Source organism: Halichoerus grypus, chromosome 14 (genome assembly GCF_964656455.1).
Source record: "Halichoerus grypus chromosome 14, mHalGry1.hap1.1, whole genome shotgun sequence".
NCBI lineage: Eukaryota > Metazoa > Chordata > Mammalia > Carnivora > Phocidae > Halichoerus > Halichoerus grypus.
Genome location: NC_135725.1, coordinates 68,079,741 through 68,106,492, shown reverse-complemented (window position 1 = coordinate 68,106,492; position 26,752 = coordinate 68,079,741). Strand labels below are relative to the sequence as shown.

The window sequence follows — 26,752 nt, the reverse complement described above, 5'->3', positions numbered from 1 at the left end:
TATACTTCCATGTTTCAGTTGATTCTTTCCATACTTTTTATACATTCCTTTATCTTTGGAATTGTAGTGTTATGAATTTAGGGGCAGAACTTGGATATTATTTCCCAAAAGGTTTTACATTTGACAGTCTTAAATTTCACAAAATACGTGTTTTGTCATTGGACTTAAAAAAATAGTATATATGAAGAAATCTTTACAACATCTCCAATGACAGCCTATGCCACTATCATTCTGATATATAATTAAATCAATTTTTAATACCAATAGGACAACATAAAAAGCATCAGAGATTTTTTTTAAAAGCAGATAACTCAAACATTTTACTTACCCTAAGCAGACTAATTCCAACAGAAAGAAATGAATCACTTCAGGCTCTCCTAATAATCTGAAAATTGTTTCATTTCAAAAACTGAGAATAAGCTGGGTCTCCATCTGCCTAGAGTCTAAAGAAAAAAAAATTTTTTAATCTAAGGGAAATGAAAGTATAATCCTACAAAAAGATAAGTTCTATCCAAATTTTAAATATGCTCACTATATTTGCTTCTGGTCAGTACTTCAGTTATTTAGTCTAATAAAATAATCCAGAATAGAAGGAAATGAGCAATGAAAGGAAGAAAGGCTTTGAATTGGTAACAGAGAAAGGCAAGATTGGGGGAAATTACGTGTGAAAATTCAAACTTTTCCTGACTTTTGGAAGCAGTTTACAAAGTTAATCATTGCAGATAAAAATGAATCTGTATTATAAAGTATTGCTTATCTATTAGAAAGTAAAGCTGGCCTCATTGTATGAACATCTAGAAGAGTTTTGACTAAAAAGCAAGCATTTGAGTTAAAAAACATGTGAAACCAATTTTTATAAACCAGCTATTTCAACAACAATCCTATTGACAGTTCTTTCTCATGGGGAATGTCTTATGCATTATAGGATGTTTAACAGCATTCCTAACCTCTACCCAATAGATGCCAGTAACACACGCATGCCAAAAATGTCTCCAGATATTGCCAAATGTCCCAGTGGAAGGTTGGGGTGAAAATGTCCCTCCTTCAGTACTACCATTATAAATAAATAAATAATTTTTTTGTTACTTTTTTAAAAGCAGATAACTCAAACATTTTACTTACCCTAAGCAGACTAATTCCAACAGAAAGAAATGAATCACTTCAGGCTCTCCGAGCTAAATTTGCCTCTGTACAAACATTACAGTTATGGCACTAACATTCATCATCAAGTTAATTCTAAAAAAAAAAAAAAAAAGTTAATTCTAGAACAACTCACATAGTCCTTCTTAGTCTCAGCTTGCTCACCCAACCCATCAAGTTGGCAAAATCCCAAAAACTAGTATTTCGAAATGTAATCATAGCTATTTCTTCTCTGCAATACTGCTTTCTATCCACTGAGTGGCATGCCTCTCACTTTGGGAAATCAATAACAGTAAATTTTTTTTCAAGATTGTATTTATTTATTTGACAGAGAGAAAGAGCACAAGCAGGGGCATAGGGAGAGGGAGGGCAGGCTTCCTGTTGAGCAGGGACCCTGATATTGGACTCGATCCCAGGACCCTGGGATCATGACCTGAGCTGAAGGCAGATGCTTAACTGACTGAGCCACCCAGGTGCCCCAATAACAGTAACTTTTTAAAGAACCATAAAGAGTCCATAGTTAGGAGGATTCATATTAAAGGGGCTAATTATGCTTCTAAACCCTTGGTACTCCAGTTAAACATTTTCATTCTAAAGTTCTTTTGATAAGTATTTGATAACTATGCCATATCAAATTATAGTGTAATATTATATGACATTTACAACAAAATATATTTAATTTGAATTCAACTTTTTTATTATCCAGCATTATCTGGGAGAATTAACTAAAGAACATCAATTGCCCTCAAAATACCCACTGCATTCAATCAGTTCAGTGAGATGCTGGTGCATGATATTTAAGTGATAAACCAATCTGAGTATACACTTAACTTTTTAGACTCAGTGTGTATCTAATAATAGTGCCTTTTGATATGGTGACTTGTAAAATATGACTTGGCTCACCTATTTCTTGCCCTGGAAGCTAATTCTTTTCTATAAACATCACATATACCTCTAATATAAACTATCAAACGAAAAATGTTCTCCCTGTGTAACAAATGCAAATATACCTAATTAAAAATCTGACGTTATTAAAAAGAATTATCTCTAGTATTCATGAGTGTAAGGACTACCAAAATGGCAGTCACCCACCAGTGCATAGCTGCTAGGTGTCTGTGGTTACCAACACCCAAGGTTACAACTCACCTCTGTTCAAGATTAACAGGTACCATTACATCAAAGAATAATAACATTGTAGAAGTTGAATGGACCCTTTAAAAAAATTACCTTGGATTGCAAGTCATAGAGAACAGTTTGGGGCAGCTTAAACAAAGTGAGGGATTTACTGAAAAACTACCAGGAATCTGATGAAAGCCAAGGAAGAGTGAAGCCATTAAGCCCCAAGAAGAGCAAGAAGCTGGGCATTTCTGAGGCCAGCAGCAGCAGGTGGGGGTGGGTTGCTCTCAGTTACTAATGATAGTCAATGTCAACATTGTCCCATCTCTGTGTCCCCCTATTCAATACTGCAGGAAAGAGAGCCTGCTGGCCTGATACAGATGTCCTCTCCTGCTTAATCAGCTCTGAAGGGAGGCTGGGTCACATGGACCCAGAGTATTGCTAGGTATCAGAGGCAATGTCCTGAAAACAAAGTGAGGTAGGCAACCATCACAAGAAGTATCTATTACAATCATTTTCTTTAGTCCACTTACTTCAGAGTAGGAAACCCAGGGCTACAGAGAGATCGCAAATGCAGTCAGTGGCAAACCAGGATTTGTTATTATCCTGTTTCAGTCTCTCCTAAGTACTCCTCCTGGGCTTTCTCCTGTCCTGCAGACACCAAATATTCCTCCTAAATTTGCCTTTTAATAACAGATTCATCACCCCTACAGCAATGAAAAGGCTACCAGGTAAGAGCCAGGAAGACTTATTAGGAGTCAGGGCAGTGGGTCAATGGTCAGGATTAAAGGAGTTTGTAGTTTCTAGCATAACCAGTTTGTTGAAGGGGCTGAATTTAGTGGAACACAATCAGGAAGTGAATTTATCTTCCTTCAGACAAAACCCCCAACTATCATCCTATGTCAATCTCCCCTTCCCATCCTTTAACATTATCTCAGCAGATCCCATTGCTTCTTGTCATTAAAGATACGAAAAAATAAAATTAAACAAAAATGTTAAAGTCTACTACTGTTAAATTGTCAGTCTTGCATCTAATTCAGAGCTTCTTATAATTCCATTAGCTTGGTCTGCCTAGCCCAGAAACTTGCTATGGAAGAAAAGGGCATGTGGTCTTTTACCTTTCCTCATCTTCTGCCCCTTCCATCTTCTGTGCCCTCCAAAGTCCAGGTAGAAGGTAGGGAAATTATAGAAAAAGAACAAAGGCCTTCTAGTTAACAAGTGTTGGTTATAGTTTTTGGTTTTGTTTTGGCTATTGATATTTCTTTATGGCAGGCTCCCAGTGCTGACTTATTCATGGGGTGCATTTGTGGGTTCCACAATGATGCCACAGACCTCAACATAGCGAGGTTTCCCAACATCTACAGTTATGGCAGACATCATCAGATGGCTAACACAACAAGTGTATCCAACATTGCACATTGAATTAAAACGTTAAATATGGCTTTTACAGCCTCTCAGCAAGGGGTATTAGAATATCAGCAAATGAAAATGAAGAGGGAGTCTGTTGGAGTGGTTCTAAAAACAAAGTGAAGAAGAACATAGTTGGTGGACTGACACTGCTTGCTCGACCTTAAGACTTACTATACAACTATAGTAATCAAGACAGTGTGATATTGATAAAAGAAGAGACAAACAGATCAGTGAAAACAATGTGACTTCTCTTACAAAGGTAACCTGTGCCCTTGAGATGGGTCTTCCTTTCTTTCTGCCTAGAGCTGTAGCAGCCCTTTTGTGACCATGGGAGAAGGTCAAGAAAAAGCAGATAACTGAAGATATCAGCTATCTCTCTCAGGCTTACTGTTTCATGAGAAAAAGTTACCCTTTATCTGTTTAAATAGAGTCTGAATTGGCTTGGGGGAGAGCTGTGTACCTCCTTCCTCACAAAGAGAGGAGTAGAAAAGCAAACACTCCAAACCTTTGAATTCCCTTCTATGAATTTCCTTTCAAATTGTTGACGTCTTAGGGTATTGGGAGTAAAGGTTTCTGGACCAGTTGTTATCTTTAATTAAGTCCCAGTTAGATGGTCTACCTCCTCTCTTTAGAATATGAAGGTAACATCTTTTGTCTTAGGGGCGCTAGCTGGAGTTCCAAGATAATAACTCCCAATTAACATCTTGGTACACCAGAAAATAGGCAAAAGGGAGAGATTAGAAAATGAGGTCGATGAGGAAGGCTTGAAAGAAAATGCATGTAGCTAAAGCTAAGAACTCACAAAATGTAAGTGATCTGTGTAGATGGGTTGATTAAACCAAAACATTAGGAATGAGAACATAATATGCACCTGACATTTGGGCAAACCAAAGGAATCCTACCTAGAGATGCAGAAGTGTGTCCAAATAACAGGGAATGAATGGTGAGGAGGGTCCATAAGTACAAATAGAGATGGTTAATGCAGTTGCAGGTGGTCTCTGTCCAGTAACAATCACTGAGGCAAATTAATCCAATGTAAAGCTGCCCTTATAGGACAGTTGACAATAAATACGTATTTCATTGCTTGAGCCCAAAGCTATCTAGCTTTCATTCAGAATGTATCTACATTACATATCTCCCAGGTCTATTTCTAAAGTCCCTGTCAATTAGTGGAATTGTATATGTTTCTGTGGACAGAATGTATATTCCAGGGACTGCTTCAATCACTGAATGTTCTTTGAATATTTGTAAATCTGTGTAAATCATGTTAGATGTAAAATCTGTAAAATGTAAAGACCTATTAGTATTTATTATCCACATTCTTATGTTTTTGCATAGAAAAATTAGTAACAAGTTTCCTTAGTCTGAAAAAAAGAAAAGCTGAAGAGAATATTTAAGATTGATTTATTTATTTTAGAGAGAGCGAGCGCGCGCACACATGCAAGCAGGGGGAGAGGCAAAGGGAGAGGGAGAGAGAGAAAGAGAGAGAGAATCTCAGGCAGACTCCCCTCTGAGTGTAGCACTGACCAGGGGCTCAATCTCACAACCTGAGCCAAAATCAAGAGTCCAACACTTAACCGACTGAACCACCCAGGTGCCCCAAGAGAATATTTTTAGTAACAGCACAACTTCTTATAGGCATTATGATTATCTAAGCAGGGAATAATTCCCCAAAGTGTTTTAAACATGGAAATCTATTTTTTTTCTCCCCTTCAAGCAGTTCATGAAACTGGAAATCCAGCATGGAGAACTCATGGTATAGGAAGATAAATCTTTTCCTATCTCCACTACAGTCAGCTGGACTATCAGATTATTTATAATGTTCATTCACTCAGTAAATATGTATCTCATCTTTCAAATGGAGCCCATCAAATCATAACAGGAAAGTCTTTCCCTCCATCTCTTTAGCTACCTCTCTGTTAAGCTTAGCCAGCTAGTAGCAGCATATCAAATTGCATTCTCCATTTTATACCAAGGAGTTAACTTGGGAAACTCTCATCTTGGGAGACAGTGTAGCATACCTGCTTGATAAATCTTAGCTATTAGTCTTCTCCTATGATATTCAGATCTCTTGGAAGGACCTTGGACATTCTTTCCTACTGCTTTCTTAACTACTGAAGTATAACTTCTAATAACTACTAATTTTAGAGGCGTAGTGGTTAAGATTGCAGGTGCTGAAGCCAGAGATCCTGAGTCAAATCCTGGCTCTGCCCCTTGCTAGCTGAACTACCTTGGGAAAGTTTCTCTGTGCCTCAGTTTTCTCATTTCTAAAATGGTGAACATAATACTCTGGACCTCATGGGGTTTTGTGAGGATTAAATATATTAATGTTTGTAAAGAGCAGTGCCTAGCACATAGAAAGCCCTCAATAAAATGTCAGTTATTATTCAGAATTTACTTAACCAGCATTATAAGGACTTCAATAATTTTCTCTTATCATGAATATAATTCAATTGGGACCTAATTTCATTAAAAAAGTACCTACCACATAAAAGCACTCTCAAATTGGTGATCTAGTATATTAACCTAAATAATGAATGAAATCATCTGTGTGCAATAGAAAAGGATGCTGAGGTGACAGACTTTAGTAAGTTCAGTGAAATTGTCTTTAGCATTCCAAGAAAAAATATAGGCATTTCTCCTTTATTTGCTTCCTTTTGGTTTGTGTTTTGTTTTTTATTTTTATTTCCTTCTCTTTAGCATTGTACATTGTAATAGTAATGTGTGCCCAAATAGAAATAACAACGCTTCCCTTAATACATGAAGACAATGCTATTGCTTTGACAAAAGTCACATTCTTGAGCTTTCCTTGAATTCTCTTATCACATCTTCTCAGGAGAAGCCATCTACATTGAAGTCTACCAGTTCAATTCAGAGAAGTCTTTGACAGGGCCTCCAATCCTGTAAATTCACCTAACTTTGAGGTGCCAAAGTAAAAAAAAAAAAAAAAAAAAAAAAGTTAGCCAGAGCATACTCTAAAGAAGGGCTGAGAACATTCCCTACCAGACAGAGGTTAGGACAACTGGGCCAACAGTTGTTGCACATTCATAACTAGGAGAGAGACTGGGGATAAAATTAGATATAGAGACATTGAGACTACCTAAATAGAAGTGGGTAATTGGCAAGTCTGGTCAGTCAAATCATAGCTGACACTAAGAAATCTAACCTGAGGACCAGATGAGGTTTAGTCATCTGGCATTAGCAGGAAATAGCCAAATATATTACCAGAACAAAAATGTCAGGTGAAGAAAAAGTCAAGCCAATGAAGAAAGAAACACTTCAGTGACAAGGTATGGATGACTCGCCGTTGTAAAACCACTGAGGCTCACTGGGCAGGAGCCACACAAGGATTTCTCCCAGGTGGGTGAAGAGTTGCATCAAAAAGGATTTGCTATCCTAAAGTCACCTCCTCAAAAAAAGCTCAAACCATGAAAGAAAAAATTGATGAATAGGATTACATTAAAATTAAGAACTTCCAATTATCAAAAGACACGATTAAGAGAACAAAAAGGCTAACATGAAGTGGAAGAAGATACTTGCTATGTGTATTTATCTCCAACAGAAAAATCTGACCCCAAAAATATAAAGAATTCATATAAATTAATAAGTAAAAGTCAATTAGCTTTTTCAATACAAAACCGAGCAAAAACTCAAATAGATAATTCACAGAAGAGGATAACCAAATAACTAATAAATATGTGAAGAGGTGCTCAACTTCAATAGTCATCATGGAAATGCAAATTAAAACTGCTTATTAAAATTCTTTAAATTAAAAAAAGAGACAATACCAAGTGCAAATATACAATACCAGGTGAGAATATGAAGCCACTTGAACTCTCATACACTGCTGGTGAGAGTCTAACATGATACAGCCACTTTGGAAAACTGGTAGTATCTGCTAATGGTGAACATAGATACCCTCAGACCTACAAATTCCATTCACAAATATACATAGCACCATTATTTATATATATAATTGCTATATATGTATGTATATATACACACACACATATATATATACATGCATACACAATATTCTGTACAGCAACGAAAATGAATGAAATACTGCTACTTGCAACAACATCAGTGAATCATGAATCTCAAACACTATGTTGAGAGAAAGAAGCCAGGGATTAAAAAATATATATATTCTGCATGATTCCGTTAAAATGGAGTTCAAAAACAGGCAAAACTACTCTGTGGACTTAAAAGTCAGGATGAGTGGTTGTTCTTGGAGGCAGGAGAAGGGAGCTTCTGGAATTTTGGTTCTTTATTATGATGTTACTGTGTTCACTTTATTGAAAATACTTACACTTCTAAGATTTGTGCACTTTTGATGTGTATTTTATACTTCAAAAAAATTTTTTCAAGCAAAGTGGAGGAATGGCATTTTCTAACAAACTTACTAGGAAGCTTGGGGCTTGGCATGCAGTCTGGCCCTGACTGGGTTTTCTGTCTCTCCAGGAAGAACCCAGGCTCTGTGAGAGTAGCATGATAAGCCAAGGCATAAAAGCCTATCTTAATTCAATCAAAGGCACTGTTATGTTATCAGCTCAGTCAGAGGTTTCTTCTGGAACTTTGAGAAAAAATAGCTAAGCTGCATGCAATTTTCTTAGTTCATACTCTCCTGAAATCTGTTTCCTAAAGAATTCCCTCCAGAGGAGATGAAGTTAATAATCATCCTGGAGTTAATCTTCAGGTGCCAATAATCTTGGGCCTTAAGAATGGTTAGTTCTTTATATCATTTACCTTTTAAATATATATTCAGAGGCAGAGATGCTTTAAAAGTAGGAGAAGGGGATCAGATGCCAAGTCCACTGTGGGGCCCTTCAATTATATGCTTCTAGATGCTACAAGAGCTCTCTTCTCCTTCCTGAAAGGGAAATAATTTCCCCTAAGTAGGGGTAAGATTCTTGTGTCATTGCTTGAACAAAGGTATACTATGGGCTCCAGGCATACAAATTTTAGTGGGCACTTTGAACTCAGAGCTGGGTGACAGGGAGACCCGAAGTCAGGCTCAAATTTCATTAAGCATCTATTTTCCACCAGGCTGCTAGATCATGAGAGCCAGCGAGGGTAGGGATCAGAATACATCAACTCCCCTAAAGACTGCCATTCAGAAGAAGAATGGTGAATGGTTCAATAGTTATATGAAAAATGACCACCAGCATCTCTGCCTACATTGGGTTCTTGTGAGATATTTGTGAGAAATTCCAATAGGCTGGTTCATGCATCTAATCAACTTTATGGGTAGATGAAGAACACTTCCAGGCTCTTGGGAGCTTTGCTCTACTTGGCACACAGATAAATGAACAAAGATTGTATAGCATAATGAGTACTGTAACAGCAGGAAGCACAACGTACTATGAGAGCCCTTGGAAGATGAACTCCTAACCCAAACTCGAGAGGTTAAGAAAGTCTGGGAAATAGCCATTTAGTAAATGCACTCGAGTCATAACCCCATCTTGTACACCACAGTGTTTGCCTGCCATTTCTGGCTATGAAGCAGGGGATTTCCTTCAGGAGGCTCTTAGCCAATCTCATGGCAGCAAATTAGGCCACTGAATAGCAGATATTCTCCCAGATCTTAATTCACAGTGTGTCCTGCTTCCACTAAAAGAAGAGACTTGGAACTTGACCAGGATTTTGGTCTCCAAGTCTAGAATTTGTAACAGCTGTCTCATAGAAGCCCAAGTACAAGTCCATGAACTGATGTAACAATTTGTTTAAAGTAGAAAGATAGTTGTCCTGGAGGCAAATCAGCCATTATTCGATGGACTATTTTATAGAGCAATCGATTTCTCTTACTCCTGTTTATATATCCACCCATGGAAGCATAGGCCAAGCACTCCACGCACACACACACACACACGCACACACACTCACACACACATATGCACACACACACCCCAGCGTCATATTCTCTAAGGCCCACTGCTATGTCTATTGGTACCTCTTGTGGCCCTTGTTCCATGACCTATTCATCTACCAAAAACTAAGCTCAGAAAGCAGATAATCTTTTGTATCTTTCAGAAGGATTTCCACTACTCTCAGGGCAATTGCAGCATTTACTGGATGGGGACTGGAAATTGGGAAAATAGCCAGAGTGAAACTGAAAACTTGCTGCCAACTTCTGCAATACCTAAAACATATGACATCCTCCCACTACCTTCCCACAAAGTCCAAAGACTAGCCACTACTTGGATGAGAGAACTGGCACAGAGTGGCAGGAAAGAACAATGGGGGGAAAACCAGTGTCACATACCAGTCCAGAGAACTGGGTCTTTATGAATAATGAAAGAGTCACATGGATGGTTCTCTGTATCTTTATAAGAAGCCCCAATACACCAAATCACTAGATCTAATAATCATTTGTCTTTCCTATTTAAAAAAAGAAAACAACACTTTACTGAGGTATGATTGACATACAAAAAGTTACACATATTTAACATACACAACTTGATGAGTTTGGAGATAAGTATACTTCCACGAAATGATCACTATGAGCTATGCTATTGGCATAGCCATCACCTCCAAAAGTTTCCTCCCATCCTCTCTATTTATTATTACTTTGTGTTTTTGTGTTTTTGTGTAATAAGATCTACGCTCTTAGCAAAATTTTAAGTATATAATACAATATTGTTAACTATAGGCTCTAAACTTCAGTAGGTCTCTAGGACTTATTCATCTTGTATAAGTGAAACTTTGTCCTCTTTGATTTAACACCTTCCTATTTCCCCCTCCCTCCAGCCCCTGGCAACCACCATTCTACTCTCCGCTTCTATCTAACTATTTTAGATTGCTTATGTAAGCAATGTCATGTGGTATCTGTCTTCTGTACCTGGTTTGTTTCAATTAGCATAATGTCTTCAAGGTTCATCCATGTTGTTGCAAATGGCAGGATTTTTTCTTTTTTAAGGCTGAATAATATTCCATTGTACATACATACCACATTTTCTTTACCCATTCATCCATTGATGAATGGGACGTTTTTAGCCATATTTCTTTAAATAATCTTTCTGCCCCTTTCCCTTTCTTTTCCTTCTGAGATTTCCACAATGCATATATTCATTTTCTTAAAGATATGCCATAAGTCCCATAGGCTTTCTTCAGTCTTTTCTATTCTTTTTTTCTTTTTTTCCTCCAACTGGATAATTTCAAATGACATGGCCTTGAGTGTGCTGATTCTTTCTTCTGCTTGATTGAGTCTGCTGTCGAAGCTCTCTATTGAAATTTTCAGTTCAGTCTTTATATTCTTCTTCAGGTCTAGAATTTCTGTTTGGTTCTTTTTAATGTTTTCTATCTCTTTGTTGAACTTCTCATTTTGTTCATGTATTGTTTTCCAGACTTTATTTATTGTTTATCTGTGTTCTCTTGTGCTCACTGGGATTCTTTAAGATGATTATTTTGAATCCTTTGTCAAGCAATTCATAGATCTCCATTTCTTTGAAGTCAGTTACTGAAGCTTTATTTTGTTCCTTTGGTGGTATTTATTTTCCTATCTTCATGATCCTTGTACCTTGTATTGGTGTTTGCACATTTGAAAAAGTAGTCACCTTTTCCAATCTTTATAGAATGGATTTGTTAAGGAAAGCCTTCCATCAGTCAATACGGCCAGAGATTCTGTGTGAGCTCGCTGCTGGGGTCCACAGGTGGGCCTGGTCCCAGGGGGTCAAGGGCAGGCTGCTACTGGGGTTTGCAGGCCAGCTGTTGAGAAATGTACATTGTTGGTGAAATCCCCTACCTCTTTTCTTTGTTCTTAACTGATCCCCAGTGATCTAGTCTTGCTGATTCTCTCAATGTTCTGAGTGAAGCATTACAGAAGGGGGGTTCACAAGTAACACCCTGAAAGGCAGGGGAAGTTGAATGCTCACTTTGCTCTCTCTTTCCCTCGTAGAAGACTCACAAGCCAAGGGGATCCCTTTCAGCATTGCACTGTGCTGGCTTGAGGGAATGGTGACATATATAAAGTGAAACTGTTCTTCTTACCCTTTCATTGCATCTTTTCTCATTTCTGTGCTCCACTGGGGTGCTATAACCTCTCACCTGGATTCTAGAGCTCTAGTGATAATATTCTATTCCAGGGATGGTTGTTAAATCAGTGTTTCTGTGCAAGGGATGATGGCTGGAACTTCTTATTCTGCTATCTTGCTGATGCTATTCCTCTGATCTTTTCTATTTGTTAGCTTTCTCTGACTCTAATCCCAGATGTAACAGTGGGTTTTGATTCTTATGTTGCATGTGCATTTGCCAATTTCCATTATGGTACCATAAAAATTGATCCGAGGCAAAACACCCAAAGGTGTTTGGACTTTGTTTTGGATCCTGTCTATTCTAACCTGATATATATAACTCCTTTCCCATTCTTAGTTTTGTCTTTAGTATGCCTGCCTCAATAGTAGCATCCCTTAGAGACTGCACTCTACTGTATAACTGGGGTGGAAAGATCATTCACATGGTATTCTACATTCAAAGATTTGCTGGGTTCTGGCTTTGGAAAATTCTGGGGTCTACACAACACATGGGGAAAAAAACTGCCAGAATGAATTCAATCACATATTTTCTAGCATAACAATAATGTATATTAGTATATTCCATGAAATATCTAACTTTATACAATACAAGCATTTCTTACTCATCAGGTTTTTCTAATGTTAGCCTTTTTTTTTTTTAACTTTCTAGGCTTAAAGAAAATCTACATCACTACAGTTTTCTTAAAGAAGACATCTTTTTCACAGAGCTATGTCCATGATACTTGATTTGAGTGAAGTCAGGGCAGTTAGTTTGGGAAAGTCCCAAGACTTCAGCCCACATCCATCCTAACCCCCAGCCCTTAGTTCATTATAAGAATTTGACATGAGAGTGTGCACTAAATGAGCACAAAAATCCAGTAGGGCAACATTGTAGTGGCAAAAGAAGGCCATTTGCAGCAAAATTATACAAAGATGAAGATGTTTAAATATTCATCCTTGTTTAGATCGCTGAATATTAAACTCAAGCAAAAGTCTGAGATTGGCTTATAATATTCAACCATACAAGGAAATTAAAACTACTGGTGGAAACTCTTCAGACAAAAAACTATCTTAAACCAACTATAAGTTGAGTAAGAAAAACATTTTTGTGCTGAGAAATGGTTTATTTAAGCACATCTGAAATCTGCCACGTCTAACCCTCAGCCTTGCCACTCTCCACTCTAACCAGGGTCTGAAGCTATGAGATGATAAGAATAATTTTTTTTAGTTTTTAAACAAAGATGGGGAGGGACAGACAGCAGAAATGAAATATGCCTTTCTGTTCTTCTGATGGAATCTGATTATTGTTGCATTCTTAGGCTATTTTAGAGGTGATGGAGAGGGAGAAGTGGTAAAGTGAGCACGTGAACTGAGAAGGCCTGAATCATTCATTAATTTTAGGATAGTCAATCTTGTCAGCTCTGTAAGTGAACTGGGAATTACGAGTCTCTCAGATCAGATACAGGAATCAGTGTCAGATCCCAGAGGGAATGAAGACTCTTGAATAAGAGGAACTTACTCCTCTGCGAGCTGTGACAGAGAAAGGTATGTGGCAATCTCCAGGGAGGATACCTGCAACGGCTGGGGCTTCATAACCCAAGGGTACACTCAGCTTAGAAACTACTTAGCAAAAGTGCTGAGTGCTAACCACCTGGGGCAGCAAGAACCTGAAGTGTGAAAGGGTCTGGCTTCAAAACGTGTGTGAGCGACCAATTCAGGGAGCATTTGATGTCTAGACCAAGAGAGGAAGAAACTGAATGGTATAATTACACAAGAACAGTGATAGGAGAGGTAAGGGCTAAAAATGAGCTGAAATTTATCAAAAATGCTTGTTTAGATTATTCCAGCTGAACAATTTCATTTACCCATTTGAAAATTCAAATTGGTTTTGCTAATTGCCCAAAGCATGATTTTTTTTTTTTTTAAGCTGTTGGTGTAACATGTTAACATTTTTGTGCAGTCCTACTCATCCTACACAATAGAATGGAGTACTTGGTCTCTAAGGTCCCCTCTAGCCTTATGTGAGGCAGCATGCTGGGGGTGGGGGCAGGAAGCACTCGACTGGGAACCAGAAGCCCAATTATTAACCAGAGGGTTCATCTTACATGAGCCATTTAATGTCTCCAATTCTCAGTTTCAACACTTGAAAATGGAATTAGAAATATCAGTTTTACTTGTCTCACAGTCTGTTATGAAGATCAAGTTATATACTTAGGTATTTTGAATAAACACAAAGCTTTATATGAACATAAGTGATTTTTAAAATAATCTGTGGAAGATTGTGGAAGATGACTAGCAGGGTCATCAAGCATGAGGCAGAGAAAACAAATGGAAGAATTGCAATCCCCACACTAGGTGTTTCCTACTTTCTGTACCTAAATATCTTTCCCTACCAGAGTGTAAATTCTGAAAAGCAAGTACTAAGTCTTAGACACTTTTGTGCAGACCATAGCACAAAGCATCATCCTTAATGAGTAGTAGGATCCAATAAATGTTTGTTGAACTATACCACCCAGCTTTGGCTTCTGAATTTATATATTGATTAGCCAAGACAGTAAATGCGAGTAAATTGGGTGAAAGAAAGAAGAGGAACCTTACTTTATAAGAGGGAAAAACAGCCTTGTCACTGTGGTCCTTATTGTTGCCTTCACTGTGCTCACTGCCTTTTCTATTCTGAACACAGACTTCTGAGCACTCTAAGTTGTCAAGAGCGCTGTGGGCTTTCCAGAGTAGCAGCTTTGTGTGGCTAAACACAGGACGCGCTTTCTTTTTGCATTTTTTGGGGGGTAGGTTTACCAACAAAGTCCTTGTCCCTCTCTTCCTGGCCTTAGCCCTCTGCAGATCTAGTTATGCCATTTAGGTTCATGAAGTACAAATTAGCATAATCCGATTAGATTAGCTGCTGAGGGACGTCTTTGGTGTGAAAAGCAGAGAAAAACAAAAGTCTCTCACAAAGAGGGGAGCCTGGAGCTTGCAAGGGGAGGGGCGACAATTGGTCCTGGGCTCCTGGCCTGAAAGCTTGCACCTGCACAAGCCCTCTTGTAAATAAGGACTCTTAGATAGTATTAAACAGGGCACTGAGGAGTCCGGGGGAGTTTGGGGAGGTAAGCATCGGGAAGAGAAAGGCAAGACAGCAGCTCTGCATCCCATTAATTGATTTATCTGGATTGGCAAAGCGGGAGCTGCTGACAGAAGAGAATGCCCATTTGATTCCTACTCAGCATTGAGAGTGGGTCAGCCCCATAATCTGGTCTATCGAGATAAGCGTTTTAGAATCTCTGCAAGAGACTGATAAGGGGTTTACTTGTAGGGAACAAAGTTCATTGGATGTTTGTACTTTCTGAATTGGACTCCTGTATGTTTCCTTTATTTCTGGAAAAGAAGGGGGAAAGTGAGGTGGTGGTACCTGTTTTAGGCCTTTGGGTAATGTGTGCTTAGAAGCCACAGAAGAAAAACTCAACAGTCAACTTGTTATAACAAGTGAAGCAAGAAAACTTTTTGACCAAGTGCACCTTTCTCTGCTCTAGGCCGTTTCTGGGTAGAGACGCAATTTTCATCATTTGGAAAACTAAGAAAGGGACTCTACGTGTGCAGTAAATCTCTGTGTGATCTCAGGTTTGTCTCTTAGACTCTTTTAAGCCACAATTCCTCCAGCTGTAAATTGGAACAAGTACTGCCATTAAGTGGTTATTAGTATCAAAGATGGCATTTATAAAATGCCTGGCATGTAATAGACTTTCAATGGATATTAATGACCTTCTTAAGGTGTTTAAACATCCCTTCCCCATCCCCACCTTGCCATACTCACGTCTGTTTATGTTGTATGTAGACGTAGGGGTATCATGATCTTCAAACACAGAGCAGAGAGTTTACTAGTCCCAAGAGCTGACTTTTCTCTGCTTTGTCTCCCCCAACTTTTGGCCAGTATATCTTTCCTTCTCAATTTCTGTGATGGAACATCTTTCCTCTGGGAGCCTAGAGTCATTCTGTCTCTCAGAGAGGACCCAGGAGACCCTGCAAGGTTGTTTTCAGAAGCTCTGGAACCGAAGGAAAAAATTTAGTCTGAGGAGGCAGGTAGGAAAATAATTTCTATGTGCTAGAAGCCAAAGTGAGCATGCAGAACACCCTGAGTGTGAGATGGCGGTCTGGAGGCCTGATACCTAGAGGAAAGGGTAAGTAGGTGATCAGGGGAAGTCCTGAGAAGCTCATTAACCCTGACAGCCCATATCTCCCTCAGGCTGTGGGTTGAAACAATTGCACTTCATACATCTCTTACGTAGAGTGGTCAGATGGCATAAAAGGAAGTGGTGCAGGGTGTCCTTAGTCAGACAAGATGCTCTGCCTTCCTGTGCAGACTTTAGTAAAGGTCGCTTTTGCAAGTCTGACTTTTTCAGGGATATTTTACATCATGGTCAAGATAGAGACTGGGAACATAATTTGACAATATATGCAATTATATACAATTATATATCATGATATTTAGATCATGACCAAGTTAAAGACTTATCCAAACAATGCAAAGAAATATATTAATATTACATATCCCATACCAATTTCAGTAGATACCAAAAACCTTTCATTAAAATGTATTACCTGGCCCTTATTTGGGGTGGGGGGGAGTGAAAACTGCCTTCCTCTATGCCCCAGGAGGTAGATCTATACAAACCTCAGCCTCCCTACTCTTTGACTTCTGGTTGGCTTCACAAATGGAAAGCAGTAGCAGAGCAGAGGGTAGCAGGAGAAAAAAAGGTCAAGGTATTCATCCGTCCCCCTCCCCACCCCTTCATCTGCAACCACAGCTCCTATCAGACGGCCCTCATCCTGAACACGGCTTTGCAGGAGGCCAGTCACACAGCGGGTACCAGGCAGTAGCAGACTTTACCTTTACCCAGCTCTCCCTTTCTGGAGACCCAATTTTTGAGAAAACTGTTCTTCTGAACTTTTATTTCTTTTTTTGTTTTTTTCCTTCCTTTTCATTTTGTTTTGCCTCTTGGATGTTTCTTTTTCTTCCTGCCCAAGAGTGTGTATCTTCTTAGCTCTGCCAGGTTAGGATAGAGAGGGCCGATCTATCTCAGACCTGGTGGGCCCTGTGTCAGAGCTCCAGGAAGAAGTTTTTGAAACTTCTCTTTATTAGAGCCGAATTTAGAATTTGGTGAGGGAACAATTTTATCTATTTGAATTTATTTGAAATATGTAAATTTCTTAATAAGTCCTTCGTATTAAAGGGGAGGAAATACTCAGCATCCCACCACCACCACCATTTCTTGCCTCAGAAACCTCAAAAATGGGACCTCACAGCAAGATTTTAAAGTGGGTTCAAAAAAACAAAAACCTCAGAATGAAGGAAGTCTTTCTAACTATGACTAGAAATTCAGAACCATAAAACTGATAAATTGTATAACATAAAAATCAAATTCTTATACATGACAAATGAACACCATAAACAAAGTCATAAGACAAATAAAATATTGGAGGGGGGATATTTGTTATTCAGGAATATGGTTGATCTCCTTCATATATAAAGAGCTTTTAGAAACTGGAAATAAAAAGCCCAACAACCCAACAGGAAAAAAAGCTAAAAATATCTATAGACAGTCCACAAAAACACAAATGATTCATAAGCATATGATGTCAGCCTCACTCATAAAAAGAAAAATGCAAATTAAAACTGCATTGAGATAACATTTTCATCTATCAGATTGGCAAGTATCCCAGCAATGATCAATATGCTCTATGGTCGACTGTGGAAACAAGAATTCCCACACATTGCTGCTAACAGTGCACTTACCCCACAGATATCTACAAACGGGAAATCTTGTGTGTTGAAGGCTCTTCATTGCTATTCATTGCAGCATTGTTAGTATCAGCAAAAGGCTGGAAAAAGACCCAGTGTCCCTCAGTAACTAAGGTACATCCATATGATATAATACATGCGGAGGTTAACAAGAGTGAGAAAGTTCTCTATGGTATTGGAAGATCTCCAGGATATAGTGTTAAGAGAGAAAGCAAGGCGGTATAAGAAAGAAGGAAATGAGAATATATAGTTTTGTTTGCACAAAGATACAGGTACATTAGTTAAAAGATAATGGTTCACTCCTGGTGTTGTACACTCTAAGGGTTTTGATAAATGTGTAATGACATATGGAAGATGGTGGAATAGGAGGATCCTAAACTCAGGTTTAGGGGATTAACCGTACACTTATGATGAACACTGAGTAACGTACAGAATTGTTGAATCACTGTATTGTACACCTGAAACTAGTATAATACCGTATGTTAACTATATTGGAATTTTAAAAAATTCTAGTTTTGTATTCACTAGAAGGACTAATTTTGTATTCACTAAAAGGACTTCTTTGTTATCATTGATTAATTTTATAACTAGATATTACATAAACTCATACAAATAAATGTTATTGATTTAAAAAATCTAGTTTTTGTTGATGTTACGTGTTGGCATCCTGAATAAAATTTCGACTGGGAGGGGCACCTAGGTGGCTCAGTCCATTAAGCATTCGACTCTCGGTTTTGGCTCCGGTCATGATCTCAGGGTTGTGAGATCGAGGCCCCCCCCACAACCCCTTGGGCTCCACACTCAGCATGGAGTCTGCTGGGGATTCTCTCTCCCTCTCCCTGTGCCCCTCCCCCCACTCACACTCTAAACACATACATACATACAATCTTAAAAAAAATTTCTACTGGAGGGAAAAATGTATAATAACATGTATGCATCATTATAATATCATACAGAATGATTTCACTGCCCTAAAAATCCTTTGAGCTCTCCCTGTTCATCCTACCCCCGCCCACTTCTGGCAACCACCAATGTTTTTACTGTCTTCACAGTTTTGCCTTTTCCAGAATGTCATGTAGTTGGAATCAGACAATATCTAGTTTTTGCAGATTGGCTTATTTCACTTGGTGATATGCATTTAAGTTTCCTCTTTGTCTTTTCCTGGCTTGAAAGCTCATCTCCTTTTAGTGAATAATACTACTTTGTCTAGATGTACCACAGTTTATTTTTCTATTCATCTACTAAAGGATATCTTTGTTGCTTCCAAGTTTGGGCAATTATGAATAAAGCTGCTATACATCTGGGTGAAGGTATTTGTGTGGACATAAGTTTTCAACTCCTTTGGGTAAAAACTGAGGAGTGCAATTGCTGGAGTGTATGGAAGGATATGTTTCGTTGTCTAAGAAACTGCCGAACTGCCATCCAAAGCGGCTGTGCTGCTTGGCATTTTTACCAGCAATGTCTAAGAGTTCCTGCTGCTCCCTATGCTTTCCAACATTTGGTGTTGTCAGTGATGGTTTCAGCTGTTCTAATAGGTGTGTAACGGTATCTCATTGTTTTAATTCACCTTTCCCTGATGACATATGATGTGGAGCATATTTCCATATGCTTATTTGACCTCTGTATATCTTCTTTGGTGAGGTGTCTATTAAGGTCTTTGGCCCATTTTTTAATTGGGTTTTTTGTTTTCTTCCTGTTGAGCTCTTTGTATATTTTGGATAACAGTCCTTTATCAGATGCGTCTTTTGAAAATATTTTTTTCTCCAATTTGTGACTTGTCTTCTCATTCTCTTCACATCGTCTTTCACAGAGCTTAATAATCTTTTTAAAAGAAAAAATAATGCTGTTACTAACCCCACTCCCACTCTCTTTTTTTCTTTTTTTTCTTTAAAAAAATAGCCTTTGAGAGGTGACTGGCTTGCTAGTTGGTAGAGGATGCAACTCTTAATCTCAGGGTGGTGAGTTCAAGCCCCACATTGGGCATGGAGCCTATTTAATTAAAAAAACAGCTTTGGAAAGTGACTTTTTGATAACCATTTCCTGGGCATATTACTATATCCTCCCTATTATCTCAATCCTATCTTTAAAAACATTACTTCTAAAATACAAAAACTATAGATTTTAAAACACTTCAACAACTTATAAAAATATGGCAGTTGTATTGAGACCATTTTATTTTAGTATACTCATAGCCACAAATGATAAAATGTATGGCTTTTTCACTTTTTATACATTTAGCCTATCCACTTAAACATTTTATCTCACTGGGTAACACTTACACATTTATTCTTTAAACAGAAGTACTGGGGAAAAAAGATGTTTATGGCTTGGAAATTTTGTATTTTTAAACTTTTGCTTAGAAAGTTCTCTTTTCATCTATGCGTGTGACTATCTGCTGAAAACTAATTTTTACTCCAAAATATTTTTCAATATGTTTGCCCAAATTAGGGCTCCAAGGCAAAAGCTTTTTAGAAGATTCAGATCTTAATTTGGCAAACACTATATTATCTTGTTTGTTTATTTGATTGTTTTGTCCTCAGCAGCCCTCTCCTCTCCTTTTTAAATCTACTCACGCCCACATGCCGGGGGAGTAAACTCAGAGAACATTTGGGGCTCTCCTCTCACATACTGTTTAAAAGCTAAACATGTATCTGGTTTTTGCCCAGGAAGTGCCTGATGCTCAGTCTGGCAGGCACAGTAATATTCTGTCCCATCCTGAGTATTACCGTACCATGTGATAAGACTGGGGACACCCCAGGACCCTTGGCGGCAATTCCTCCCCCGGCTCCTCCCTATGGGATCTGGCTCATTTTGTGATCTCTGTGACAACCTCTACCTCCTTGGGTAGAGTGTTAAAGAGCCACCAAGAAACTGGATCTTGGGCCAACAGATCCTCAGCTATAACCTTGTCTAGTTACTCATTGGTCCAAACTGAAAGGAGTTGAAGGGCAGGCCAAAAGATGTTACTGATATGACAACCTCTCCCTCCGAACTTCTCTTGGAGACCCAAGAGTCTCATGTAACTGATTAGCCCAACCCCTTCCACATATTTTCCGGGCACCATTGTCTCATTTTTTAAATCCTTCAAAATCCATTCTTTGTGCGATGGCTGTATGAGGTGCAATGGGGTTGGTGCTTCCCAATTGCTGACACAATTGTACACTCTTGGGTGTATTACTGGTTGGTGGAAAGAGAACATGTGCACACATACACACATCGTCAAGTTTGTTGGTTTATTTAGTGAAAGATCAAAAAAAATACCCTGAAGTTATCTGACTACTGAGCAGATGCTAAATATTCACCACAGCACTCCACTTCTTCCAAACTGGGGAGAGGGTCACAGTGGCCATAAAACTATGTGCAAGGCAGAGTCTTGTTGAATCTAAGAGATTTAATTCTCTGCTCTTCCACAGTGTTTCTAAACCTGGGACTTGTATCACTAATTAAAAAGAATTGATACAGCTAAACTGAATATAGGAAGAGAATACGATCCCATACCCAGTGAAGAAAAACACTATCCATTTCCTTAGACCCTCCTTCCTCCTCAACTCCAGAGGAGCTAAAACCAGAAGAAGGACAGGTAGGAGATATGGAGGAGTAGATTTCCCACCTTGTGCATGCTTGTGCACGCACGTGCGTGTGTGCGCACACACACACACACACACACAGTCATTCACAAGTACCAATGCCCTGAGCCATAGTTCATGCTCAAGCCAAGGGGGAAGGGGGAAGCCAAGTCCAAACAGAGGAACAAACAGCTTCTCCTGCAGGCTCCTCCTTTCAAGCCTGCCTCTGCAGGACAGTATCCTCACGGTGTCTTACCGTGGTATCACCCCCAGCTTGGTGCTTCTAAACAAGAGGCTTTGTTTTTCAGGGTTGTGTTTGGTTACTCAATAGTGTTATTGGGTAATATGCCTGCTCCATAATGTTCCATGAAAGTGGTCAGGATTTAAAAGATTAAGAATTCCCACACCTGATATTTATCCAAAGGATACAAAAATAGTGATTCGAAAGGGTCCATGTTTATAGCAGCAACGTCCACAACAGTCATTCTGGAAAAACAGTATGGAGGTTCCTCAAAAAGTTAAAAATAGAGCTACCTGATGACCCAGCAATTGCACTACTAGTTATTTACCCAAAGGATACAAAAATAGTGATTCGAAGGGGCACATGCATCCCAATGTTTATAGCAGCTATGTCCACAATAGCCAAACTATGGAAAGAGCCCAGATGTCCACTGACATATGAATGGATAAAGAAGAGGTGGTGTATACATATACAATGGAATATTACTCAGCCATCAAAAAGAATGAAATCATGCCATTTGCAATGACGTGGATGGAACTAGAGTGTATTATGCTAGTGAAATAAGTCAGTCAGAGAAAGACAAATACCATATGGTTTCATTCATATGTGGAACTTAAGAAACAAAACAGATGAACATAGGGGAAGGGAAGGAAAAATAAAATAAGACAAGAACAGAGAGGGAGGCAAACCATAAGAGACTCTTAATTACAGGAAACAAACCGAGGGTTGCTGGAGGGGAGGTGAGTGGGGGGTGGGGTAACTGGGTGATGGGCATTAAGGAAGGTACTTGATGTAATGAACGCTGGGTGTTATATGCAACTGATGAATCACTAAATTCTATCCCTGAAACAAATAATATAGTATGTGTTAACTAAATTAAATTTTAATTTTAAAAATAAATAAAAAATAAACATAAATAAAAAGAATTCCCACACCTGAAACTAATGCAACATTGTATGTCAAATATACTTCAATTAAAAAAAGACAATAACTTTTTAAAATTTAAAAATAAAAAAGAATTAAGAATTTTGATGCAAAAAAAATCTGTGAAAAGCAGTAATTTTGAGTAAAAATGACTGAGAGTCAAATTCTGACTGCAGTGGAAACTTGAGCAAGATAAATAAACTCCTAAACTTCAGTTTCCTCATCTGTGAAGTGAGAACAACACACATAATTAACATAATGTTAACGATACAACATTGTTATGAAGATTAGGTGAGCTGATACATTGGAAGCTCTTGGCTCAGTTTCTGGCATTTGGGAGGAACCCCAAGAGTCTGAGCTCTTATTCTTATTATTATACTTTTATGTACATTGTAAAATTCTGAAACAGAGATCCATGTACATACATCTCTGACCATAATTCCGATTAATTCTTTATGATAGGTTCCTAGAAGGATAATTACTTAGGTCCAAGCGTTTAGGTTCCTAGAAGGATAATTACTTAGGTCCAAGCGTCTGAACATATTGGATGATAATCCTGTTTTATCAGAGTTATCCAGAAAAGGCAATTCAACAGTTTGCTTCACTTGACTACCAGAAAATCCTCGAGCTCTGGAAGTTAAATTCTTAAATTTATTTGGCAGATGACAAACCTAACTAAATTTATGTATATTTATGTTAAAATCTAGTGCTCTTTAAGATCTCTTTGTGATAGGTCATTAGCAAGAAAGAGAAAATAAGAGGGAAAGTTTCCCTATTTCTGATAAACCCAACAGTCCCAGAGGCGAAAGTGGTTTAGGAGACTGTGCCCCTGGCCTCCAGCAATCCTTTGAGTGCATTCATTCCTTGGCGTTCCTTTCTAACACCTGCCAGTTTAAATCCCTCACTTTGCATTGCCATTGGACTTTCAGATTCCCTCCTTATCTTTGACCTTCTTATTTAAGGATGTGACTTTTAACTAACCTTTGGCCTGTGGGTCAGCAGTTAAGCTGTCCATTCTCCCAGACTTCTTTCATCTTTTGCCTTTTTAAGGACAAAGCCAGTTGTGCATAACTTACACATATTTTGGCCATCTCAAGCCATTCTTAGGTGGTGAAACCTCCTAAGACAGGTGCTGCCAGGGGCACACTGAATAGAAACGAGAAACAAACTGTTAAGAAGAGCAATAGACTTTGGGTTTCTCAGGAAAACTCAGCCTGTTCCAGTTTCATTTCAATGTCCTCTTTTAGGGGAGGCTAGAGGATTATTCTTAACAGAGGCAGTCTTGATACAGTTTTCTCATTTTGAAAGTGAGGTCTCTTGCTTGTGAGGAGTAAATGTTAAAAACCATCCCTCTCCTCAAGGAGATCTTAGCTTACTGGAGAAGGAGGACAGAATATACACACATGTCTGCAACCTAGAGTAGAGGAAGTAAGGGTCACGAAGCACAAAAGGGAATTCTAAGAAAGGAGAGTTTCAATTGAATGGTGGAAATCTAGGAGGACTTCATGTAAGAGATGGTGTTTAAACGAGGAGTCAAGCTTTGTGAAGGAGTGGTGTTTAAGATCAGTCATGAAGGATGTTAGTGAGTGGAATTTGGTGCAGGTGGAGGGGTGAGTAGAACGAGAATGGGAACATTCATGCATGCAAGTGGAATCACAAGAGAAAAGTCAGAGCTACTAAGAAGTAGAACATGTCTGGGGACTATCAAGGGAGGTAGTTTCATTAGCATGTACAATATATTTAGGGGATTGTGGAAGGTACAAGGAAGGACCAGGCTGCAGAGTGCCTGGAGTAAGGCATTTGTCTCAGTCTGGTGGACAAGATGCTGAAGGTTTGATAGCTAGGGAGTGATCTGACCCCAGCTGTGGTTTGAGAAGGACAGTGAGGGAGCTGTGTGTAAGGTGAAATGAAGAGAGAGCCAGAGGTAGAGAGAGAGAGAAATAGAGAGGAGAGAAAGACTAACCAGGGCATGTTAGATTTTTTCTAGACTAAAGACAATAGTGGCAGAGGGGGTCAAAGCCAGAACAGTGGCTGTGAGGATGGAGAGAACAGGAGGAAAAGCTTAGTAAATTTATGAAATTCTTTTTTTTAAGAATAATTTCTTTTCTTAAATAATTTATTTGCAATAAATTAATAGTTAAATAGCAAATTCAGTGGTTAAAAACTCACAAAACACATCAACAAAAAAATCTTTGGTTAATACATCTAATCACATTCTATAAAGCACAATAAATCAATTTCAATAAAAAGGCATATGAAGACTACTGTATGCTGTTGAAAAGAGATGAGCATAACAATAAGGTGCTTATCTGTTTTCAATCTTAAAAAACTTAGAGGCTGAACAGGGCTGTAGAAAGGTTGGACACAGGGTCAGGAAATCAGGCACCGTGTCCTGGGTTTCCATTAATTGTCCATGGGACCTCTGGAAAGTCACTTCATAACACTGTGGACCTATTTTCTCCTCTGTAAAACAAGGAGTAAAACTAGCCAATCTCATGATCTATATAATCAGTGGCCCTGTTTATACCTGGTTTCCAGAAATTTCTAGTGGTGTCCAGAGCAGACCAAACATTTTTTTCAAGTAACAGAGTAGTGTAGATATAATCCATCTAAACTTTTCTGTTGGGTTCAAATAATCCATAAAGAGATGTACCATCAGTGAACTATAATGTGTTTTAATGGAAAATTCTTACTACTGCAATCACCAAGCCTTGAGTATAAGACACCATGAAAGACCACAGAGTAATTTTTGAATTAGCTTCCAGTCCCATGGATACCTTGCCAAAGGTTTTGATCCATGTGTACCTACAATTCCTTTTGACAGTCACTTTAACCCCACACAATTTGATATACCAAAATCTAAGCTTGTAAAATAATTTAAGAGGTAAATTACATCAAGTAATATTTTAAGTGTTTATTCGTTTATCAATGGAATTTCCTGCAGGGTTTCTTTAAATCATTATCCCCCTCATATAGTTTAATGATAACTCAATCTCCTCACGACTTTTCAGGAGCACTCTCTTACACTTTAGTGGAAAGGCCCTCTGTACTCACAGACATGGCCCCAACAGCAGAAAAGGGCACTCAGTCTGAGAAGAGCAGTAAAATCCTGCATTCAGGCAAAGAGGTCCTCTGTGCCCTCGTCAGCAACATGTTAATAGGAAGCTAACATAAAAACGCTGTCAAAAGTGTTATTTTGATTTAATGCTAGATGAAGAGAGTAAGTAATGTTGTTCAACTGACAACTGTCATCAAAGCTTTGAGATATACTATCAGTTGGTAGTTTGGGGACAAATTTAAGTCCACATAACCTCATGAGCAAGAAATGCACATTTGGAGGAAGTCCCTTAGTCTCTGTGCACATGTGTTTCCCTGGACTATTCTGGGTCCATAGGGAAGTGTATAGAATGCAGTTTATAGGAAGACCTAGAAGGAAAACATAGTGCTTCGGATAAATGCACTGGGCTATGAGTGCGAATGCTGTGTAAATGTTAATGACATTATGACCTTGTTATTTGGGGGGAAGGAGATTTTGGGGGAGCCTTATCCAGCTTTTTTTCTGATCACCAAACCAAAGAGGCTCAGTTCAACCTTCCATAAATCAATATCTTCTTTCTAGAGTAGCAGGAAATTTAAATTCTTCTATTGTGTATACACTGGAAACCCATAATTGCAAATCCATCAATTTCATACCTGTGGTTCAGAAGGTTTTAAAACCAATGTACTGTCAAGAACTTTAGGGAAATAAAATGTCCCAGAGACAATCAACTGACATTATTTGTATTCTGGGCTCAGCTATGGGATTCATCCTTGAATCCATCTTTGAATCCAATCATCGGGGGGGGGGGGGGCACGTGGTTGTAAGTAGTTCTGCCAGATCTGCACTGTTTCATTGACTAGTGGGTACCACTCCTACCAGCATAAGATTGAACTAATGCTCCATAGCTAGGAAGACAAATTACAAATTCATTAATTCATTAAAGTCTGTTATTACATTCCTATTGTCTACTAGATCTTTTGTTTAAACTAAGCTCTCTGTTAAATGAGTTGTTAAATGGTAATGTTTGGATTTTCATAATTATATTTGAAGTTTACAGGTCTTAAACCAGGAGGAACTCAGGCTGAATTAAACGTTTTAATGCCTGACATGCGCAACTAAGGGGTTAGATAACCTATTTTAGCTATTTAGAAAACTATGAACTCTAATTCATAAATTATCAAGTCCTTTCCTCTCACAGAAATAATCCACCATTTGGCTTTAGAGATAACATAGATATAAATGGCTCAAGGCAGGTAACACTTCATATTTCCACAGGGATAAAGGATGCAGAGCTCTTCCACATGTTATCTGCTGTGTTTCTGTAATCCTCACGTCAGGAGGGTCTTTTCCCTCAAGTTTTCACAAGTCTCCAGGTTGGTTTCCGTGAGGGCTCTCTTCACATTTATCAACGTTATTTTGTTCACCCTCGATCACATATACCTCGTTCTTCAAAACAATCTGTAAAATATGTTCTGAGGCAAGTATTTTCTACTCATCTGTCTGAGATCA

The 26,752-nt window shown here is 38.5% G+C and overlaps 1 protein-coding gene across 1 annotated transcript in view; it reads right to left on the bottom strand.

The window, feature by feature from the left end:
- Positions 1 to 6,313: 6,313 nt before the first annotated feature.
- The window catches only part of FKTN (fukutin), a 94,513-nt gene continuing 74,074 nt past the window's right edge, over positions 6,314 to 26,752 (bottom strand). The window contains exons 13-14 of the mRNA XM_078061547.1: positions 15,487 to 15,715; positions 6,314 to 6,583 (exon numbers count right to left, since the gene is read on the bottom strand). Coding sequence (XP_077917673.1) covers positions 15,493 to 15,715 — 223 coding nt within the window. The 3' untranslated portion in view covers positions 6,314 to 6,583; positions 15,487 to 15,492. The remainder of the gene's footprint in view (positions 6,584 to 15,486; positions 15,716 to 26,752) is intronic.